Source organism: Desmodus rotundus, chromosome 1, assembly GCF_022682495.2.
Source record: "Desmodus rotundus isolate HL8 chromosome 1, HLdesRot8A.1, whole genome shotgun sequence".
NCBI lineage: Eukaryota > Metazoa > Chordata > Mammalia > Chiroptera > Phyllostomidae > Desmodus > Desmodus rotundus.
In genome coordinates, this window is record NC_071387.1 from 18,153,382 (window position 1) to 18,177,073 (window position 23,692).

The following is a 23,692-nucleotide window of genomic DNA, read 5'->3' on the forward strand; positions in this document are numbered from 1 at the left end:
AGTTCTTTAAAGATTTTTATTTACTTGTTTTTAGACAGAGGGGAAGGGGGAGAGAGAGAGGAAGAGAAACATCATTGTGTGTTTGCCTGTCATGTACCCCTCACCGGGGACCTGGCCTGCAACCGAGACATGTGCCCTGACTGGGAATTGAACCGGAGACCCTTTGGTTTGCAGGCCGGTGTTCCATCCACTGAGCCACACCAGCCAGGGCCCTCCACCCTTTTTAATGATATTAATTACATATACTTATGTGCCCTTATTATCTGACAGGCACAGCTTTACACATTTGATATATAGTCCTCTTATGTAATTACTGTTATTACCCCCATTTTGAGATGAGGAAACTGAATCTAGCAGGTGTCCAACCTTTTGGTGTCTCTGGGCCACCCTGGAAGAAGAGTTGTCTTGGGCCACACATTAAATATGCTGCAACATGTAATCACAAAAAAATTCTCATAATGTTTTAAGTAAATTTACGATTTTGTGTTGGGCCCCTTTCATATCCACCCTGAGCTGCATGCGGCCCATGGGCCACAGATTGGACACCCCTGAGTCTAAAGTATTATGCGACTTGCCAAAGGTTACATAGCTGTAAGTGGCAGAGACCAGACTTGAGCCCAGGCAGTCTCCCTTATCCACTCAGTGACATTGCTTCTTAGAAAAGTCACCAGGTGTCCTGGCTGGTGTAGCTCAGTGGACTGAGCACTGGCCTGCAGACTGAAAGGTCACCAGTTCAATTCCCAGTCAGGGCATATGCCTGGGTTGCAGGCCAGGTCCCCAGTTGGGGTGCATCTGTCCCACATCAATGTTTCTCTCCCTCTCTTTCTCCTTCCCTTCCCCTCTCTCTAAAAACAAATAAATTTTAAAAACGAGAAGTCACCAGGTGTCTGGGTGTCCCCTCTCCCATTTCCTCCAAGAGCTCACTGCACTAGTTAGTTGCTCTCTGTCCTGAATTCGCCCTGCCAGGACTGATGCGCGATCCACCACCCTCTCTACTGTCTCCTCCTCCTCCTTCTCTTTACAGCCAAGTTCTGAGAAGGCTGGTCTGCTCGTGCTGTCTCATGGATTCCCCTCTCATATCCTTTGAAACCCTCTACAGACTGATGTCCCCAGCTCAACTGCCCCGAGCTGCTCTCGCTAAGATAGGACTTCTTCAAAGCTGAACCCTGTGGACTCTGCACTCCTCACCCCACAATTTCTTGGAGGCCCCCAACACTGTTGATCACTCTTCCCTTGGGTGGCACTTGTCACTGTCACTCATCTTTCTCAACACCTCCGTCTCCTGGTTGTTCTCCTACCTCTACAATCGCTTCTCCACAAACCTACAAATGGAAGACTTCTTTGGGGCTCTGCTCTGAGTTGTCGTCTCACATTATATTCTCTAAGTCAGGGGTCCCCAACCTCTGGGCTGGGGACCGGCACCAGTCCCAGCCTACTAGGACCTGGGCTGCACAGCAAGAGGTGAGCTCGAACGCAATGTGCTTGAATCATCCCGACACCAGCCCCACCCCCCTATCTGTGGAAAAATCGTCTTCCGCGAACCTGGTCCCTGGTGCCAAAAAGGTTGGAAACTGCTGTTCTAAGTCACTTCAGGTACTTTCAAAACTTCACATTATCATTTAAATTTCCAAAATTCGGCTTTGACACTCTCCCAAGTCTGTTCTCTCTCCAGTCTTTACTGTCTCAAATGGCACCACCACTCAGAGTCACTGTGTCCTCCCTCTCCTTTCTCCACCCGCCCCCCCGCCAGTCCATCAGGCCCCACTGAGTCTACCTCCAAATGTGCCTCAAATTCATCCTTATCTTTCCTTCTTTCTGCTGCCACCCCTAGTCCAAAGCACTTGGATGACTGACTGAATTAGCCTCTGAGTCACGCTTCCCACACCCACCCTCGTTCACCTCCCATCTTCTCTCCACCAGGTGGCTGGAGCCACTTCCCAGAAGGGTAAATCAGACCATGTCATTTCTTGCTCAAAACGCCACACTTGACTTTCAATGGTCTTAAGATGAAACCCAAACATTACACCATGGACCACGAGGTCTTGCAATACTTGGCCTCACCAACCTCTCTAGGCTCCTGTTCCTGCCACTCACCACCCTGCCAATGCTATGCTTCGGTCCCCCTGGCCTCCCCTCATGCTGCCCCCCCTTCCCACCCACACCTTTTTCTTAACCCACCCAGCTGTGGTCTTAAACACCATTTTTTCAAAGAGGATTTGAGAAAATCCGCTTCTTGATCTGAACTAGATCCTTCTCTTATTTGCTTCCCAAGCCTCCTCTCCTTTTCCTTCATCGCATGACCAGTGGTGATTATGTAATGAGTATCTGGTCTAAGTGCTCGCCCACAGCCTGCTGGCTCCCTGTAGGGACCGTGGAGGCTGGCTCACCATGTGCCCTCTGTGTCCAGTAGCGAGCCTGACATCCAAGAAGTACTCAAGTGCATTTGTTTAATGACTGAATGATCCGTCAAAGGGTATGCCACCTACTACCAGCACTGCTGCCCATCACGTCCCAGGGCCTCCTGTCAGCTGACCTTGAAGTCTGGGGCTGCCCATCACCCTGTGGCTGTGCTGTAGTGGTCCATGACCGGGCTCAGCTGCAGGGTCAGGGATGCACCCTGGAGTTCATGTGGTCCTGGGTTAGCTGCCTCCAAGTCTTGGCTCTCCTCTTGCCAGTTTTGTAATATAAGTTTTAAGTCCAGTAAGGGCCCCTCTCTGTAGAGTCCTGGGGTGCATGGAAGGTGGGGAATCACAGTGATTGGAAGTTTCCGCAGAGCTTTCCTTTACAGGTTTGGATTTAAGCTCATACCCAATCCAGCAGCTCCAAGTGTTCTGTATCATCAGGAAGAGCTTAGAACCTGAGGTACTTAGAGCTCAAACAGACGAGAAAACCAAGGACCCCCAGGTCACACAGATCCAAGATTTCAACTTAGACCTACACATTCCTACACATGCATTTATCTGTGGATATCTTTAATCAATGTAATGATTATGGAAGAGGTAAAGGGGCTGTGGAAAGGCAGGCGATGAGGCAGCTAATTCTACTTGGGATTAGTGACCCCAGATCCTGAGGGAGTTCATCCTCAGGTAGGAGAGAGATGGAAAGAGATTCCAGAGAAATGGAGAGGCAAAGAGTTGCAGATGTCACGTGACTGGGACGAGCTTGGAAGGAGAGAAGTTCCCTCGGGCCATCTCTCCCCACTCGGTCCAGCATTCTGATGCTGTCATGGATAGGGTCTCTCATCTATCAGTGACAAAGAGGTGGCTAGAAGCCTCCCTGCCATTGGTGTGGAGGACAAAGCACACCTTTGCCCCAGTTCTGCTGTTCTCTTGTAATTCTCTCTTGTCGATTCTTACAGCATCGTGGCCTACAAACAAGCCTCGTGGGCAAAACAGGCAGACGTCACAGAGAGATGAAGGTGCTGCCTGCAGGAGCTGAAAACACCAAAGGAAGGGACCAGGGACTGGTGACCAGAGCAACTCACTGCCAAGAAACCTGAGTCCCAGCCAGAGTCAGCCTCCGAATGGCCTGCTCTGGTGCAGGGGTCCCTGGTGGGTGGGAAAAGCATTTTCCTGGGGATGGAAGAACTTTCTCAGCTTTCGGACGCCCTGATAGGCCGAGGTCAGGTTCTGTGGCAGCTCGGTGTGAACCTTCATGGTTATGTGCGAGCTGCATGCACGGCCATACCAGACGCTTCGAGGAGCTTCAGACAGCAGCCTTTTATTCCTTCCAGAAATTGCCTCCCGGGCTCCACAGTAGGGCTGACTAGTCACCTGGGCATGGTGCTGGGTGTCCCCTGGGAGAACAAAGGCACGCATTTTCAACAGCCTGGGGGAATGTGGAAGGGTCTTTCATAGGAACTGCTGATGGCGAACATCAGTCAATATTTTTTAAACTAAAATAAAACTTTGGAGAAAAGGTAGCTTTCTTCCTGAGGCCTTGGGAGCTGTGAACGCGCGAGAGATTCGGAGCTCAGGCTCTTTCTTGGCTTGGGGGTAGTTTTGTTGTCATTGTCACTGTTGCTTTTTTTAAAAAAAGAAAATATCAAGACTTTTTATTTAATGAAATATTAAATTGAATACTTTTGGTCAACCATATTTTGCAAAGTGAGTGGTGTGAAGGGAGAGGAGAGAGGAAATACACAAGGAGCCATTTTATGTTGAGGCAACTTTATTGCCTCGTTTACTTACATATGTAAAAGCAGACTCACCTCCTCATAAAGTCAACATTCATAGTGTGGATGGGACTCATTCTTTCCCGGATGAGATGTCCTCTGTCACTACAGACACGGAGTTCTTAAATCTCAGAGCATTTGGGCTCAGAGGCTTTGATCTCTCTGACCCCTTGCAGGGAAGGAACATCACTTCTTGGTACATCTCCTAAGGTCCCAGCACTGTGCTAGGTGCGGAGAAAGAGCGAGAACGTGGCCGCTGCTGCCTTAGCAGAGCGTACCGTCGAGCGGCTGGGACAAACAGAAGAGCAGGCAATGAGGCACCCTATAGTCAGCGCCAGCATAAGGGAGCACATAGTCCGGATTAGGGTTCTCAGAGGTGCCACAGGATAAGACTGGGAGAATAAGGAATTAGAAAGGCCAGAAGTTGGGAGACACTCCAGGCAGATGGAACAACGTTCTGGAAGGCCAGAAGGTGAACCCGTCGCAAGATAAAGTAACACAATGTGAATGCAGCAAAGAGGGGGGGAGGGAGAGGTAACAAGATGGAATCGAGAGATGATACTGGGGTGGTGAGGAGGAACAACATCAAATCTAGCCTTTAAAAAATGTTTCTCTCTAGAGGAATGGGGCTCACTGGTGAAAGGTTTTAAGCGGGAGCACAGAATGCTTACCTTTGTATCTTAGAGCAGTCTGGCAGCACTGAGGGTGGACTGGTGGAGGAAGGAGAGAGCAAGATTTGCAGAAAGGAGAGAAGCAGAGAGACCCTTGCAGTAAGCCAGGTGAAGGAGAATGGCTGACTGACATGGGGTAAGAAGCTTTGAGGATGGAGAACAGCAGGTGGGCTTGCAGAAATATTTGGGTGCTAGAGTTCAACAGGAGGTGGTGGTGAGTGGACTGGAGAGGGTAAAGCTGATGGAGACAAGAACGACTCAGACTTGGGTTTCAGGCAACTAGGAACCGCTCAGGTAGAGCCCCTCACTGAGACAAGCCACATATACCCAGCAGGTGGAATGGGGAAGATGAGTTCAAGGCCTTGCTCCTATTTAAACTCTCACCAATATGCTCATCCCTTTTCTCCCACCCCAGCCCCTGAAATTTCCCCCAACCTGAATGAATCTAATCACTGGCTTCTTCATTCCTGCTCCTAAAAAGCTTGCTCTGAACACCTAAAAAATCATTATTTGCTCACATTGACCCTGCCTTTCACTGTGGGTTTAACCTGGTCTGGGCTCTCAAAGCCTCAGCAGTGGCTCCTGTTCCACCCCACCTGTCACTAAAGTAGCGGTTTCAAACCTTTTCCACTCTCCCCAGGTCACCATTTCCTCTAAGAGATGTTCTAGCAGCAACCCCTGGGAACCTGGTAGATATGCAAATTCTCGGGCCCTCCAGAATCATATTCTGTGGGTGGTGCCCAATAACTGGTGTTTTCACAAGCCCTCAGGCTTCAGAGCCACTGTTCTACTCTGTGGTCCTGATTTCCCTCCCTAAAATCTGTCCCCAGTCCCTTCCTCCTCTCCCTGCATTGTGAATTCTTGAGGCCCCCAAAGCATGTCCTTGGTTGTCTTCCCAAATGATCTAGTTTACTCCTGCAGCTTCCAGAACTCCCCTTCCAGCAATCCAGTCGACACCTCCACCTTGACTTCCACCAACAGAAATCCAGTCCAAATTTTTCTCCTCTAGCCCATCATCTAAACTCACTCCATCTTTTCTGTTTTCCTCCTGATTGATTTCATAGTTCTCCCGGGCTGGAGGTCTCCAAGTCATCTCTGCCTCTCCCCACTCATCACAGAAATCTCTTAAATCTCCAGCTCCCTTTCTATCACTTTGTGCCAATCTATTCCCATGGAACCCTCCAGCATACTACCTCCATCATCTTCCTTAAAAGAAACCAGTTAAAAAAGGTATATCCCACTTTTTAATTTTCTTTCTTTTTTAAAAAAGATTTTATTTTTATTTATTTTTAGAGAGAGGGGAAAGAAGGGAGAACAAGCGGGAGAGAAATAGCAATGTGTGAAACATCAATTAGTTGCCTCTCACATGTCCCCAACTGGGAACCTGGCCTGCAACTTAGGCATGTGCCCTGACTAGGAATCCAACCAGTGACCTTTAAGTTCTCAGATTGGGGCTCAATCCACTGAGCCACACTGGCCAGGGCCTGCTTTTTAATTTTCAATGACAAAGCATCCAGGAATGATTATTATTAGAAGATGCTTAATGTTGAAGTGGACCACATTAAACTATAGGAGGAGTCTTCCCATAAGGATTGTCATATAATGAGTGCTGAGCAGACACTTAGGGGCTTTGCATACCTCACAGCTAGTCCAATCGGCGACCCTTCAGGGAGGGCATGTCTCCATTCAAAAGTCACAACACTGAAGTTCAGAGAGATGTGACTTGCCTGACACCACACAGTAAGTGGAAAAGCTGAAATTTGATGTCTCTCTTATCCCACCTTGCTGCCTCATCTTGTAGGGCTGCCTTATATTAGTGATGTCGACTATCAGTAAGCCAAGTTTAACACCAGTGTAAGTTCCTTTCCAGTCCATTGTCGTCCTTGGGAGAACTTAACCGAGCATGCTGGTCCCTGATTTGCAACACACTGTAACCTCTAAAGAACCAGAGACGTTTCTTCTTTCCTTACAGATGTCTAAATTACATCTCAGCAGTCAAAGAGAAGTCAGGAAATGACTGGCTCTGTCCCAGAATATGGTGCAGTGCTTTGCTATGGGACAGAGGCGGAAGAAATCCTTTGTGGAATTTCCTGGGCGGCTGGCTGGGCTGCCAGCCTACTCGCCCATCGTGGTGTCATGTATGGCTAAGGACACCTGGAAGTTTCCTCTCCTCCCCTCACTGGTGCCAACTGGTAGGAGATGGCAGGTTGAGGAGAAGTCTACAAAAAAGTGAAGAGTAGAAATTATTCAGCGATATGTTGTTTCTGTTGTGCTGTATGTCCCCACTTGCAGGCAAACTTGGGAGAAGAGAAAAGGAAGAGGCATGCACGTTCTCGCTCTTATACAGGGGTACAAATGAGAACCTGACTCCGGGTAAAGAAAGCATCTTTTATAGGTTTATTGGTCCATTACTTTAAGTTAATTGAGGTAAAGAAAGCTTGGAAATTTACACGCTAACAGTTTATCAAGCAATACAAATTCTTTTGTTTACCTCAAAATGTAATACTAATCCCATAGTAAACAACGGACAGAATTTCTTATACACAGATACATGAACAAAAAGTGGACAAAAACCTCGTGCCAGCATCAAAAATGCAACAGAAGCTCTTTTTTTTCCCCCTTTTTACAATCTCTGGGTTGCACAACAAGGAAGAAAAGGTGACATTCTTTTTAAAACTTGGTAGCTTTGTGAGACAAAGACTTTGATCTGTAAATAAAAACGCTTTCTCGCCTGCACACATTCTTGAACACATTTGTTTTTATTTTCACAGCTTTTGGTTTGGCTTAATGGCAGCATGGAGGGAACACATTTATGCGAAGGGCTTTATCAATACCTCAGAAGGGTTTTTTTCCTCTTAAAATTTTAAATGTAAAGAATGATTTCTAAACATAAGAAATACAGTCCATAATTTGGACATGACCTAAGCAAAAGATTTCTTAAAAATCTTTTTCAACAGTTAAAATACAAGTTAGAAAGTCTGCTGGCAGTTTATTTCATGGGAACATAGCGGGTGCCCACTGTTCCTCAACGCACCCCCATCTCAGGGACCTCGGGAAGCAGGTGCGCAGAAGCACATCAGACAGGGCGTTTGCTGGGCGGGCCCCAGCCTCAGAGGTGTCTGGGTGGCTGGTGCTGGCTGCTGTTCCATGAAGGCCCGGCTGTCACAGGCATCATTTCAACACCCTGATTCACAATTTTGTCTGCAACCTATTTTCATTGCTCCATTTCTGCACCAAGGTGAAAGCAGCCCCCCTTTCTTCTTTCCAGCAGGGGACCCGAGGGTTGGTCTGCATCTGTGAACCAGCCTGTGAAATGGGGATGCCGACAGGTGTTGCCTGCTCTCACCTGGCCCACGGGGAGCTGGAATCACATGGGGAGAAGGGAGCGTGTGCAATACTCAATTACTGGTTTTCATAGAACAGCTCTGTTACAATGGACTAAATCATGTGAGTCAACACAATACGTCTTATGTTTTTGGCATTTCAACCTGTGGAGAATTTCTCTCTGAAACATACTGCTCTGAGGCCCCCACAGCATCTCTGAAGAAGCTTCTCTGCAGAACCAGGGTAAACCTTTAATGTTGTCAGAATCCAGAGAGTTCTCTGCATCTCTGTGATTTGTCCGGGCTGACACTAGGTACCCTCTACGATCAAAAGTGTGCCAAGAGGCGCTAAATTAATCTTTTACACTTTAGGACAAAAAAGGGGTTTGTGGTCCCTGTGTTTCCTTACATCATCAAAAACAGCATTTGGCAATAGCACTGCTTAGCTTCCCCGCTGCACAGGGGAGCCCCAGTGGGGAACCTCACTTTCTTGCTTGTTTCTTTAAGAGGACTGACGACTGGCTACGTTAGACCTTTAGTATTGAAGCGGAACAACTGATTACACTTTTAAAAACTCTTTTATCCAGAATCTAAAAAACACTAGTTGAAGAATAAGGCATTTTAATAGGTGTTGACAAATCCTCGAAAAGTAGAATTAAACTTAACAGTTTAGGGCATTTTTAAAAGTCTGGATTTGTTGATTTTCTAGTGCTAAGTACACAGAATATTTATGTATGGGGCAAATAATCTTACTGGTTTAAGTTATTTTCTCAAAGTACTTATTTATAGGCTGTCTACAGTAGTAAAAACTACCTGGATAATATATTTTTTCTGCCCCACAGAACAGAGTGGATACCCAGGAAGCACTTCAAACACACGTGATTAAGAAAGAACAGCCAACCCCCTGTAAGGTCCCTGCTCACCTTTTCTAATGCAGTCAGCCCTGCGGTACTCTGGTCTGTGCAGCTATGGGGAGACCAGACATCCTTCAGACAAAAAGCTCCCCCCCATGGGGTGGGCTGATCCAAAATGGGGTTTCTGGATTATTCACTGAATTTTAAAAATCACAGGGAAGAGAACAACTCCAACATACCCAGCTCCATGTGGCTGGCCCAGGGGATGACATCTTCCTCAACTTTACTGATAAATGCCACCTGCCATCTGAATAGAGAAAACGTAAGGCGAGGGTAAGTCCAATCGGTTGCCATCTTGAGGACTTTTGAAAGTGAGAGGCAAACCCCCATTCCTAACGTAATTTTGTAAATGGGAATGACCACAGCAGTGTCCCCCCAGCCTTAGAATTCTGTCACCCAGTTCCCGTAGGCCTTTAAAGTCGGCGGCTAGGAAGGCAGGGTCGCGGATGGTGCGCCCACGCCCTGGCCACGGGCAGCCCATTTTCTGAGTGGAAGCACCTTCTGGGGCAGCCAGAGCAGAGCCTGGCTCCAGCCCATCTCAAGACCCGAGCAGATGAGGCCAACACAGACCTAGAGGCCGCTCTGCGCCTCGCTGTCCCCGCCTCGCACCAGTCAGGAGAGAGTGCAGACAATGACCAGTGAATGGTGTCAAAACAGAGCCCGTGCCCATGACTTCAGTGCTGTCAACAGCAGGGCCAAGGCACACAAACCCTGGGTGTCGCTTGAACTGACACCGTCCCGAGAGAAACTCCACCTTCAGACTGCCATGGGGCCATCATGTGCCACCCCCCCCCCCCCGACCCACCAAGGGCTGGACTTCCCACCGTTCCATCCCAAATAGAAGGCAGCTTCGCAAGAAATGAGCAGTAAGTGTGCGCTTAGTTTCTCACATGGACGGTCACGGAGAAGACACATTCAACATGGACGACACAGTCTGGCTGTGGCTGAAATGTGGCATGAAGGCAAACTTACACTACATTCACTGCGATCCTCAGTGGTGCTGGGCTTCGTTATTTCAGCTAAAGAAAGGTATCTGGTTGAGTTCAAGGGGCAGCGCAGTGAAACAGGGGCCAGTCATCTCTAGAACCACACTTATCTGGGCTCACCAGGGATCATCATTGTCTGCCTAAAGGGGAAATCCTGACCCCAGACCTGGCAGAGTAGGATGTTCCTCCTCCATTAGGGGTAGTGGTTCCTTGCAGGGTAGCCTAGGATCTTCTTGCTGACCCACCATATGATAAAAAAGAGCAGGGTCCATATCTGGACCAGTCACAACCGCTCTCTTCAACATCATTCACTCTAAAATCTGCTCAGTTTCTAGGACTTCTCTCTTCTGCCTGAGCCTGGGTTTCCAACCTGGGTAATGAAACCTTTCGCTCTCCAGACCCAGGGGCGGTGGACAGGGAGGCCTTTCTATTGCCAGGTGCCAGAGCCTTAGCACCTGCCTGAGTCTGTCTGCCTGAGGTAAGGTGTGTCTGCAACCAAAAGTCTCCCAGAGAGTAAATACAAGACAGGAGTTGGTGATCTCAGCACCACGGCTTTGGGAGCAAAGAGGGATGGGGTAACGAAGCCTCTATGAGGCAGTCTTTGGCACAGAAGTCTCCGGGTTCCACTTCCCACAAGGAATCAATCACTTTTGTGCTGACTGAAATGAAGAGGTGAATGCTTGGGGCTGCTGACCCTCAGGGGCCCGAGGGAGCCGTGGGAAGGACTGGGGGACCTCCTTCATTCACTGCCTGCTGTCCCTTTCCTTCTGGTCCAGCCTTCCCCTGTCCGGTGCCACAGCCTAGGCTCTCTCTCCAAGGAAGTCTATCGCATAAACTGGCTTCCCAAGCTCTGTGGTCAATGGCATGCGGGAGGGCAATTCGCCTTGTTCCAGCTCTCTCTGGTGTCTTAAACCAACGTGGGGACCAGAGAAAGACACAATCCCGAGATGCCCAAGTCCTTTCAGAGCTAGCCTTCTGCCTCCGGTTATGTGGGGGGGGTGACTGCGAACCCTGCTCCCTTCCCCAAATGTCCTGGTGATGAACTTGATGTCTTTTTGAAGGGCTGCCTTCTTTCTCAACTAACCCTTACACGGGAATGTCCCTTGGCTTTGGCAACTAGCAGCAGACTAGAGCCTAGTCTTCTTGTAACCCCTGCCACAGTTCCAAGTATTCATTACACCGAGCGACAGTTTTAAAGCATGTATTCCATAAGGCAAGTCTTCACACATTCCCGAAGGTGAGCATTTGCTACTGGGTCTGTCTAGTGTCTTCTACCAAATATCAACAGAGGGCCGTCAACCTGCCCTGACTCTTCCAGCAAGCGGTCGGGCTGGACCCGGGCATTCCCACCCACACCACCGTGATGGCTTAGAGGTAGAACGAAACACTGAATCGCCCCTTGGGGTGGACGGACTGTTCTTATGTGTCTACTTCAGGAATCATTTCTAATCGTACCAAACTGAGAATTCACATCCAAGGGTTTGGGACGGCACAGAAGGGCTCTAACAGTGTAGTCGAGTACCCACCAATATAAAAATCACGACTTAAACTGCGACAGACTTAAACTGTTTCAGACACAAGGAAACAGAACCGAGCTGCGCTGTGCTGTCCGATTTCCCCAACAGCAGCACAGCCGTGGCCGACAGGAGGTCATATCTGCCATTGGGAGTGGAACGAAGCAACTTCAACACACCACACGCTGGCTGCCATTCGCTGATTAACTTCCACGTGCAGCAGGGTCTCAGCACAGCTGTTCCGTTTAAAAAAATACTATCACTTGCTTGAGATTTATAATTTCATAGGGAAGAGCCACAGATGAAAGAACACAAACATGACATATAGAGCTTCATTTCAGGAGAAGAAAAAAAAAGTTCCTTTTTTGTCCGCTTGTGTTTCTGTCGATTTGAAAAGCAAACCTGGTAACAATTTGAAACCAAGAGTCCAGGTGCAGCCGTCAGTCCCCAGGAACCCGGCTGCACATCGGGTCCTGCTTAACTGGGAGGGGGGTTCGCTGCTGCTCACGTCACCTCGGAGGCCCGACCAGACGCTGACTTTTCTCCCTGATCAGACCCCAGTGCGGGTTAAAGCACCTCATGTAGGCCATTCGCACTGAGTTTACAAAATCTTGGCTGTGTCGCAACAACATGCCAGCTTCTCACCACAAGGTTGCCCAAACACTGAGTGGACATAATAGGAAACATTAAACTAGGAATTTTTGGTGAGGTAACAGCCATTGCGCAAAGGAGACGTGGGTGGCGGGGCCTGGCATCTGCCCAGTGATCTCAACCGCCGGGGAGCGACCTGCCTTCAGGACATCAGCTACTCCCTGACAGGCCTGCTCTCTAGGCCGCTGACGTTTAACAAGCGAAAGAAAAACATGGAAGAATGTCACAGAAAAAAACGCACCCTTTTTTCACTTTACACAGAAGGAGTTTCCAATCTACTGCATTCTATTGTCAGAACCACAGTTGGGGAGCGCGGTCCCTGCAGCTTCCCCGGGCACCGCATGAGGACCAGGATGCTGGCGGCTCGCTCTGGCGCGGATGCACGCAGACACTGGTTTCAGTGGTCCTGTCTGCACCAGAAACCGTAAAAGAGGCATCACCCATCACCAGCAGGCAGCTGGCCACACTCACGGCTACAGGCCGCTGTACATGAAGGACCTTCCACGGAGGTGCCAACACCTCCTGCTAGGCTCCTGACGTGTGGATGCTCAGAGACGTCAGGCCCAGAGCTGCTGTGCACCCTTGCAAAGCAAGAGTGGCCTTCTGATCATGCCTTCCTCGTGTCCCTGGAAAGCAGGACCCCGGTTCTCTTCCTCAACAGGCAACTAACTCCGCTGTCCCAAAATAGGAAACTGTAACAAAGTGTCAGAATGTTGGCTGCGGACACCTTGTCCCTTACTGTCAAATCTTTGCGGTGTCCCACGTCACAGGTCCCTTCACAGCATGGGGGCACACTGCTTAGGCTGAGATGACCACAGCCCTCCGGACTCGGCCGGGGAATAAATACTAATTGAAAACAACTGTCAGACAAAGGCAGGTGGGGATGGGAAAGAAATACATGAGGAGAGATGTTCCTGCGGTGGTTTTCTCAGTGCTGCCGCGCTGGCACAGCAGGGACTTCTGGGATGGGGCGCTGCGCCCCGTGTAGGTCGAGCAGTCTCCGTCCGGAGGAGGAACTCACTTGGCCTCCTGTTTCTCCTGCAGCAGTGGAATGACCGACTCCCACGCCATGAGGCACTGAAACAACAACACACGCAGCCAGTATCAGCAGCGAGTTTCAGATTTCGGGGTCAGCGTCTTAACTCTGCTCTGGTCCTGTCACTCCTGCTGGGTCACCTTTGTCTGATGACACCCACACACCTGATCCCTAACTACTAGAAACAGGGGAAGCAACAGGTGTTGGTTTTGAATACATCACCCCACTTGTACGAAAGTTCACAGCATCTGTACAAGGTCTACGTGCACCGTCCATACTGAATGCTCATATCTGCTGAGGGGAGACGGGGTTACCGAAAGAAATGCTTTCCCTTCGAGGAGCTGAGAGGAGACCAGGCTGCAAACCCTTGACGAGGCCCTAGGTTCTCGGCCAGGACGGAGACACGGCTCCAGGTGTGGGTGCTGCTTGCGTAAGGCTCTAAGTCTTATTGGAATGAGTCAGCCACCTGACTCCGAGGGAGTGGAAACCTGCTTCTCCTCACCAACCTCACCTTTGCTTGTGTGGGCTCCTCCTGGGTCTCCCCAAAGGGAAGATGATGGGAGGGACCTCTGTGTTTATTGTTTCATTATGTCCAAACACTGTTATGTACAGGGGCCGGCAGGAGTAAGGCCTGCTGAGTGTGGTTGGTAGGGGAGTAATATGGGTGTAATAATCCATAGTTTTAATTTGAACGTTTTACCTAAAATGCCATACAGTGTGCTTGAGTGTGATATTGTTGTGTTACAGAAGTACATGCTTATGATTTTGTAACGAAAAAGGCTCATGATTCCCAAACGAGTGTTCTCTCCACTCTACCAATCCCCTGCCATCCCAGATCCCTGTGAACGGCCAAGAACGTAGAGGACTCTGGCGCTCTCCTCTTAGAGCGCCCTGCTGAGCAGAAACAAGTCTCCCTTTGAGAAGTCTTTTGCAAAGAGGGAAGGACAGGGGAATCACACGAGCCTTTCTTAGGAGCAGCCCCAGGGGTGAAGCAGGACTTTGGGGTGAGTCACTGGGAACGAGGAGGTGGGAGGAGAGGCATCCACAGGTCAAGCAGGGAGAGGAGTGGTGAAACTGCTCCGTTTCTCCTTCCCAGTGACTTGGAGGTTGGAGAAGAAGCTGGACTGAGACCCTGCCCCGCATAAGGGAGCCTGGAGAGATTCAAGGGGCTGGCTTTCCGCCACTCAGGGCGGGGGCCAAGGCATTCTGGGTCCTGCTCTCTCCCTCGGCCACCATCTCAGACATGGAAGGGTCCTTCTGTGTTAGCGATGGGGAACCAAGGCCACACCAGCTTTCCTTTTGATCCTCAAATGCTCAAGCTTTTTCCCACCTTGGGACCCTGGCATAGGTTGCTCCCTCTGCCTGGAATACTTAGTCCCCAAGCCTTTGTTTCGAAGACTCAGACTAAATGCAGTTTCCTCTGTTTGGCCTTTCCTGCCCACTCCACTTGCCCCCTCCCTCCCTCCTCTGCTCTGAAGTATGCCCCCTAGTGCTTTCTCCCAGTTTCCTGTTCTTCACCTCACGCTGCAGAAGTGGAATTATTGTATCAGTGAGCATCCTCCACTAGACTGAGGGCTCCTTCGCAGTGGGAGTCCTGCTGTCTTGTTCGTTAACGTGTACCATCCATGGCACACGGCAAGCACTCAGAAAGCTTTGTTAAACGTATGAAGGAGCCAAGATGAGGTTCCAAGACAGGGACCCTGTTTATGGAATTTGGGAATTCATGAAAAAAACCTTTTAATAGTTTTCCTTTATAATCCTAGGTGCCTTTATTTTAGGCATTTAAAAGCAGTATTTTAAAGTCTATTTTTAAAAAACAGTATTTTAATAGGGGGTCTATAATCTCTACCAGATGATCAAAGGGACCCACAGCACAATGAAAGTGAGGAGCCGTGGTATGCAGAACTACAACAGGGGGTCATTTAAGCTATAAGCCCAAAGCCTCCATTAAAGTAACCCCCAATTGCATTAATGTAGCCCAAACACCTCCATCAACTGGGAGTATCCCTGTACCGAAGGCCTGATTGATTCTGGGAAGCAGCTAGAGGCCAGGACCAAAGGGCACGGAAGATAAAACTTCTGCTTCCATTACCAGTGACGGAACCCAGTGGGCCCCTGGGGTGGGAGTGCTGCTCCCCAAATCAGCACCACATCAAGCACAGCTGGGCAAAGACAGGCAGAGGTTGCTAGGAATAAACATACAATAAGGGAGGGGGTCGGGACTGGCAGGACCCCTGCTTCTGGATTTCTGCCAGGCCCTTCCGAAAGGCTCTGACTGTGGGAGCCGCTTCCTTAACAAGGGGGCCGCGGTCTGGCCAGTGTGCTCATTACCTTCTCATAGTACTGGATGTTCTTGTCGGCCATGCCCATGAGCAGCTGCCGGAAGTCCTGCCTCTTGTTGTTCTGCCACCTCTCCATGTCGGCTTTCAGATCAGCATTGAAACACTCCATCCGGTCCTGGCACTTCTCCACGTCCGCGGGCACCTGGAAGGGGGACGCAGAAGTGGGTGCTCTGTACGTGTGTCTGCCTTCGCATGCCTGGAACCAATCTGCTCGCACGTTCATGAGGGCCGGGTTGCTACATTACAATGCCACAGACACGCGCTCTCCTCTGGAGGCCTTCATTTGAAGGCAGAGCCCACTGTTTTCAGGTCTAAGAAGGAATTCTGAAGACCACCCTGACCCAAACCTTCAAACCTACCCAAGCACAAACAGAGACTCGTGGGGGAAACACCCCCCTCTCCATTTGCAAGCAGGAAGAAGAAACTTTGCATTCAGAGTCATGCATCTTTGGTTCCTTTTTTAAAACATAACAATCTATGTAGATTTTGCAAATATTCAGCAGTATTTGACATTGGCCTGCTGGCCTCCTGTGTCCACTACTGAAGCTGGAAAAGGGTTTCCTGTTATCATGTGAACTACTCCATTACTTCTGATGTTTGGTAATGTCTTCCCTCATTAATCAGAGAACTGATTGCAATAATAGGACTACGGGCCGCTCCCTCCCCTGAACCCCACATTACAGATAATCTGGAGACTTGTCCGTGCTCCCCAAGATAGCAGATTGTCAACAATGAAAAGTGAAAGTTAGGCAATTCTGGGGAAATAAGAGAAAAATTATTTATGTACGTCCAAAAAAAAAAAAAAGATAAAAATGTAGCAGCTTTTTCAGCTTTTTCTTAAAGGAGACTTTCTCAAAATGGAACAGCGCCACCTGGATTCACAACTTTCATTTTGCTTTGGTGGGTTTCATCCATCTTACACATCCAGACAGAGAACATCCAATGTTATGAAAAGGAGACGGGAAATTATAACCCTGGTTGCCGAAGCACAAAGCTCGCTTCCCTGCTGAGTCAAGGGCTCCCCCTTGAGCCCTGATGGTTGCTAGGGGCCAATGTGCCCAAAGCTGGGCCAACGCCCACATGCCAGATGCTTCCAAACAACAAATCAGGCCTTGTACGTTCTGTGTGCCGGGTCCTGTGAGCCCTAATGTCTCCAAGCTGTGGGCCCCTTCCAGGTCCATCTCTACCAGCCAGGGAGGTTTTACACCCAGGCCTGATGGGCAAGGAGCCAACCCAGGAACACGAGTAATAGTAAGGTCAAGCCTGAGGGAGCTGGACACCTTCCGGGCTTCTAAAGCCGAGGGCACTGGCCATCTGCTCGGCCACCTAGACCATTCGGAGGTGGCTGTGGTATACAGGAGTGAGGAAAAGGAAGCAGCCGAGAGGAAGGGATTCAGACATGCCTGGCAGAGGAACTTGACCTTGTGAGACAAGGAAGATGGTGAGGCATCCCAGGCAGCCTGAAAGGGAAGAACTTTTCTTCTAAGGGGGGAAAAGGAGCCCTCTACAAAGCACTGAAGCTTCTGGAATGAAAACAAAACAAAACAAAGCAAAATCCTTGAGTCCTGACTGGTGTAGCTCAGTGGGTTGGGCGTCATCCCACAAACTGAAAAGTCACAGGTTCAATTCCCAGTTGGGGCACATGCCTGGGTTGTGGGCCAGGTCCCCTGTTGGGGTGTGCGAGAGGAAACTAATCGATGTTTCTGTCCTCCTTTCTTCTTCCCTTCCTCTCTCTCTACAAATAAATAAATATCATCTTTAAAAAAATACTTGACTTTTACTTTTGATGCCATGACTGAGGCCTCTCTGGCCTCTCCCTGCTGATTCACCCACTGCTATTGGCCACCTCGGGGAAAAGTGAAATAAAACAAGAGTGCCCTGGCCTGTCTGCTCCCGAGCCACCCCCCCACCCCTCCACAAATGTCCAGTGAACTGGCCTCAAGGGACACACAGTGAGCCAGGGGCTCCAGCCAGGCCTCATGTCCCTGCAGGCAAGTCTAAGCTCCCTGACTCCTCTCCTGGGCCACTGCTCATTTTAGCATCAGGGAGTGAGCACCTGGGAGCAGCTTCCTGTTTGCTTCACAGCACTGCTTCCGCGGAGAGGAAGAGCAGAGCTCTGAAAAGGGAGCCTGGGGGGCAGGCGGGACACAGGGAGAAGAGGGAGGCGAGGCTCTCTGATTAGGGGGAGTTCTTGTGTGGGAAGGGGGAGCTTTCTTAAGGGGATGGACGCTCTTTTTTTGTTGACCCACAAAAGTTACGAGTCAGAACTACAGCTCTGGATTTTAGGATCGCCTGAGCCGGGCTTGGGGAAATGTTTTTCACTCATCATTTTCACAGCACACCCCACGCCTGGCACTGAGGGGCACGAAAGTGCTCAGGTCTCTGGAGGCAAACTTGTCCCGAGTGGCCAACGGTCTCTTTGGGAAGAAAATGAACCTGCCTGGGCAGTCACTGGTGGGATGCTTCGGCTCCGCTCTGAGCCCTGCGGCGGGCGCACTGTGAGGAGGAACCGAGACCGCGTCCAGCCAGGCGGGATAAGGGACCTGGCTTCCTGGAAGAAACACCACTGAGGCGACTCTTCAGAGATGATGGCAGTGGCACGGGTGACACGGGGACAGGGCACTCTAGAGCGATGGTACACTCGAGTGACAGAAGTGACACAGCACCTGGGCCACAGCAGGAAGAGCTCACAGGCCGTGGTGGTGCTCACAAAGGCAGAGAGAACTCCAGGGGGCGAGACCTGGGGGCGGGGAGGGGTGCGCACAGAAGGTGAGAAGCCTGGGGCCCTGCCTGAGGGTCAGCTTTTCCGAGGCCCATTCACCTCTCGCAGCCCCTTTCCGGAAGAGAGAAATGCCTCGTGCTTCCTCCAAGTACACAGACCAGCGATTTTTCAACCGTTTTTGTCTCGTGGCACACTTACACTAACTACTAAAGTTCTGCGGCATACCAAAGATTGTTATATTTTTTGCCCATATGACCGAAAAAGTAGGTATAATTTTGATTCATTCACACCAGACAGCTATTGTTGTGTTGGCTCTTGTCATTTGTTTATTTGACAATCTACGGGAAAAGAGGTCAGTGCCCCTTGACTAAATAAATAGTCAGGTATCGCATGTTTTAAATTTTTTGCGGCACACGGGTTGAGAATCTCTGATACAGACAGTCGTGGGGCCAGAGTTTCAGAGTTTGAGTACCACACTTCCCGCTTACTGGATGGGTGGCTTTGGGCCTCCCTGTGGCTCAGCTTCTTTTTCTGGATAGTACTATCCACCGTACAAGGTCGTTATGAGGTTAAATGAGATAGAATGCATAAAGCACTTGGTGCCTAGTGTACGTTAAACACTCAACAGATATTTGTTGTTCTGGTCAGTACCAATATTATAAACAAATCAAAGTTCATAAAAGATAATCTATCATTTGCAGAGCTCCTCAGGTGAGGATATTTTATGGAGCTTCATTCCACATCTTGTAAAAAGAGGCTACTCTTTTGTGTTCTGAATATAAACTATTATAATCAAAATATATTCTTTCAAACCGAATGCTGCTCCTCACCCTTGTGACCCCACCCAAGATTTCACCAGAGATCAGAGATGAGTCAACACCAAATTCTACTGTCCTGAGGTTGCCCTTGACGTCCTGGGGCCAGGATGGTGGCTGTAACAGCAGGAGGGAGAGGAGAGATCAGACCAACCTGGTGGAGACAGAACTGACAGACTCAGGCACAGCTGCACGTGAGGTAGAAGATGCAGGAAGTCAGAGGAGAGCCTGCGGTTTCTAGTCTGGCTGACGAGAGTAGCCACGGGATAAAGGACAGGTCCACAGACCAGATAAAGGAGGTACAGTAGCTGCAGCCATGGGAAAGGGTGAGACCTTCCCTCCACAAGAGGGGCCTGAAACAACTCGACAACGATCAAACAACCTGATTTTAAAATGAGCAAAGGGCGTGACTAGACATTTCTTCAAAGACACACAAATGGCTAACAAGCACATGAAATAAGGCTCCACACCATGAACCATTATGGAAACGCAAGGCAAAAGCACAACAAGATAACCACTTCATACCTGCTAGGATGGTTATTAAAAAACAAAACAAAACAGAAAATAAGAAGTATTGGCCAAGATGTAGAGAAAGTGAAACCCTCGTGCACTGTTAGTGGGAATGTAAAATGGTACAACCATTGCAGAAAACACTATGATACTTCCTCAAAAAATAAAAAATATATAATTACGATATGATCCAACAATTCCTCGTACAGGCATATACCCAGAGGACTGAAAGCAGGGTCTGGAAGACACATTTGCACACCGTGTTCACTGCAGCGCTATTCACAGCAGCCAAAAGGCGGGAGCAACTCAAGTGTCCATCCACAGATGAGTGGATAAGCAAAATGTGGCGTTGGCACACAACAGAATATTATTCAGCCTCAAGGAAGGAAGGAAGCTTTGACACTTGCTCCACCACGGATGCACCTTAAGGACCTTGTGCTAAGTGAAATAAGCCAGTCACAAAAAGACAAATCCTGTATAGTTCCATTGATATGAGGTACCTACCTAGAGTCGTCAAATTCATAGAGACAGAAAGTAGAAGGGTGGCTGCCGGGGGCCAGAGGGAGGGGCAATGCAGAGTTTCAGTTCTGCAAGTGAAGACTTCCAGAGACTGGTTGCCCAACGCTGTGAATTTACTAAACACGACCGAACTGTACGTACTCTTGAAAGTGGTTCAGATGGTAAGTTTTATGTGTGTGTGTATTTTGCCACAATTACAATTTGCTTAATGTATGGGGGAAGAAAAGAGGGGGCTGAGGAAGGGAGGAGTGATGGATAGAACTCATGGGGAAGCCTACATGTGCAGGGTTAATACAGGAGTCAGCAAAGGCCACTAAGAAAGATGGGCCCAGAAGCAGAAGTGAGTGAGTCAGAGACAGCAGAGCCACAGAAACATGGGGACAGTAAGGGCCAGAAAAGGGGGGAGGGTTTAAAAAGGACAGAATAAGAGGAATTGGGGTGAGCTGTCTGAAATGACCAGCTACTGAAGTTCCCCAATTTTATGAAAAGGAGGGCTGCTGGCATCAGAGGCTCAGAATCACATTCCTCCTGTGTTTGTTTCTTTCTGGATGGTGTTTCTGTGACAATCAGTTCATGAAGCGGAGACCTCTAGCGTTCCTTTTTACCTCCATGTTTTAATTTTGTGACTGAGGTATTGTTACAATCGTGCTACTTTGTATCTGAATGGTGTTGAAATGGCGACATCCAACGCCAGTGGCTGGGTGTTGCTTATCACCAGCCACCAAGAAGCAAAATGTATCACCAGTTTAGACTCAAAAGACAGCAACTCCGAAGCAGAGAACAAAAGCCTGCATTTTTCTCATCGGTTCCCCTATCTCTCATGAGAACATCCACTGCAGAGTGTGGGTTGTTGAAGTGATGGGAGAGGGGCCCTAGGAGGTTAAATTAAGCACTTTTGTGTGTTGGGAAGCAGGGTGACAACAAAAATTCACTCAATGTTCATTTAAAAATGTGTTACTTAGCTCTTTCCACGTACTGGGCATTTCCAGGCCCTACGAAACCTCTACCCAAGTTTCCTTCTTGGAACCAGGCTGGAGATGTCCCATCATCTGCCCCCATGCTGACAGTAGGTTTAAAAAGTCCCAAAGATTGTATAGGGCAGGCGGGATCCCCGAACCTGTGGGTGAGGGGTTCACGGCTGCAGTGGGACAGGTGCCAGGACCAATGACAGAAGCAATGCAAGGCAGGAGTCTCTGGGCCACAAGCTGGCTGCAGGGTGAAAGGCAGGCTGGGTTTTCCACCCGCCGCTGTGTGAGTGGCAGCTCTGTCATTCCGAACCAGAGTCGCAGGATGCTCACCTCCAGCTTCCTTGTTCCGGGTTATGGAGAAGTGGTCAGATTTTGCTATTACTCTGTCGTTTCACAAATATCAACTTTCCCAGATTCCACCTCAAAACAAGGGAAGGCCCCAGCCCCTCTCAGATCTTCTGTTAACATGCCCAGACCCAGACCATCCCTGTGAAAACTGCCCACCTTCCCTCTCCTTCCCTCATCCTGGTGCTACACCTGGAAACAGTGTTGCTCCCACGAAAAGTTACCAAGAGCAGAACTCATCGAGTCCTCCTCGGGGTAAATCAACCTGGGCTTTCATTGCACCAACATCGGCTCTGGAAAGGGGAGCTCAAAACCACATGAAAGAAAGCACAGGAAAAGCGCAAGCTATTCATTTCCTAGCTGTCTGTCTACTAAGGAGGGTGGTCAGGGAGGAGAGGCGGTCGGAAGGTGTATGGAAGCAGATGCTTTAGGACACAAAGAAATAATGTCTAAAATAGTATGTTCAGACAAAAAAGTGTAAATCATAAGTGCCAACCAACTCAGAAAACGCATTCAGCATTCCTACTAGTGACGACTGGGACTCAAATGGGAAGCAGAGGCTCCACCATTGGCGCAGCTGTGACTGCATCCAACACTATGCCCATCTTTACATCCTCACAGCAGTCCACATATGAACCCGCAAAGGCTAAGGAGCAAACCAGTCCAAGCCTGTGCAGGTGGGGACGGGGGTGGGGGCAGAGCTGGGATTTGAAGCCCAGACCATCTGATTCTAAATCCTGTGCTCTTTCTATCAAACCACAGTCAACTTGGACAATGGAGCCTTCCTCTGTCCACCAAAGGAGCTGCTGCCCCAGATCCTAAACTGGGGGTACAGTTTCTGCTGCCTCCACTGTTACAACCTCCATGATGACAGTCCCTGCTTTGTTGGTGAATATCACAATTGCTACATAGGTGGCAAAATGAACTTTGGCAAGGCTCAGTATCCCACCAGACCCACCCACCCACAGCAGCGTGCTAAGGGAATGCAGCTGTGCCTGGAACCTACTGGTTCGTCTCATGGGCAGGAAAGAAACCTGCTTTTCTTGTAAGAACTCCTGTGGCCAAGAGAATGAGTGATGCTTCAGAGAAGTGAGGACTACAGCAGCGGGAAGATGTGAACGCCTACGGGGAGGAGAAGAGAAGTCACCCAGGCCAGCGAGGAGCGGAGAGCAGGAGGCAGGAGCCCCCTGCAGCAGGGAGCCGGCAACTGGTGCTCCCTCTGCTCCGTCTGCCCCAAGGCGGGTATGAACTTCAGGCAGCCAGCAGCCAGGGCAGAGTCAAGATTTAATCCGGCATATTATTCATGCCCTTTAGCTCCTGCCATTGCAAGCCAACGGTCCCAGACAGGGCTGAACATATGTTAAATGACTATATCGCCTCTGAGAAAGCTGGTGCTCAGAGCTGAGCAGGTACGAGTGCTGACAGAGCTACTGAAGTGACACCTTTTAAATACAGGACCCTCTGCTTCCGAACTGGGCCAGCGGCAGAACACGTCATCTCTCCTCCCCTCCCTCCCAGGAAAAGTGACATCTGTATTTGTGAGAATGATAATACGAAACATAGACACACGGCATTCTATGCCATCCGTTCAAATGAGACTGAGACCTGGGCTCAGCACACAGAGACGGCACCATGTTCCAGGCGGCCACAGGGACAGCCAGCCTGGCCAACGGGACAGGCAGCTGGGATACAGAGGGCGGCCATGCACACAGCTGTGTTTCTGTCATCTCCTCCCTCGGGGCGCGCAGGATGGAAGGGGTGCCTAGCTCCCTGGCCAAGTTCCAGCTGCAAACCCTGGGTCAGCGACAAGAGCCCCCGTCCTTATCATCGGACTCTGTGAGACGCATGCAGCCTTCACTCCCTTGCGTGGACACTACAGGTGTCACAGGACATGAGGCGACAAGTGCAACTGTCGTGTGCCTGCTGGGTCAAGCACGCTGGACAAAGACCTTTGGCATCAACAAAAACAGGCAATTTATTGAGCTGCTTTGTGCCCATGTCCTCACCCGTGATGTGGGGAAAAAGCACAGCACCCTCCCTCTGGGCCTCGGGGGACTGCTGCGCTGAGCGGTGATGGGGTGAAGCAATCAATACATGAAAGTCCTACATGGAGTCAGGGTGTGCCATTTGCAAGGTTTGGGTTTCAAATTCCCAAAGCGAGTTCCTTTCTAGGTGTATCTCAGCTTGGCAGCAGCCGTGAGA

The 23,692-nt window shown here is 49.6% G+C and overlaps 2 protein-coding genes across 6 annotated transcripts in view; one reads left to right on the forward strand and one right to left on the reverse strand.

Annotated features, from left to right (window-relative positions):
• Nucleotides 1-4,095, forward strand: part of SLC46A2 (solute carrier family 46 member 2) — a 35,294-nt gene extending 31,199 nt beyond the window's left edge. For all 5 annotated transcript variants that reach the window (XM_071221219.1, XM_071221222.1, XM_071221220.1 and 2 more), the window contains one exon: nt 3,359-4,095. In XM_071221219.1, the coding sequence (XP_071077320.1) occupies nt 3,359-3,416 (58 nt within the window). In that variant the 3' untranslated portion in view covers nt 3,417-4,095. The remainder of the gene's footprint in view (nt 1-3,358) is intronic.
• Nucleotides 4,096-7,219: 3,124 nt separating this feature from the next.
• SNX30 (sorting nexin family member 30) overlaps nt 7,220-23,692 on the reverse strand; it is an 89,006-nt gene continuing 72,533 nt past the window's right edge. The window contains exons 8-9 of the mRNA XM_024562015.3: nt 15,601-15,753; nt 7,220-13,310 (exon numbers count right to left, since the gene is read on the reverse strand). Of these exons, the coding sequence (XP_024417783.3) occupies nt 13,251-13,310; nt 15,601-15,753 (213 nt within the window). The 3' untranslated portion in view covers nt 7,220-13,250. The remainder of the gene's footprint in view (nt 13,311-15,600; nt 15,754-23,692) is intronic.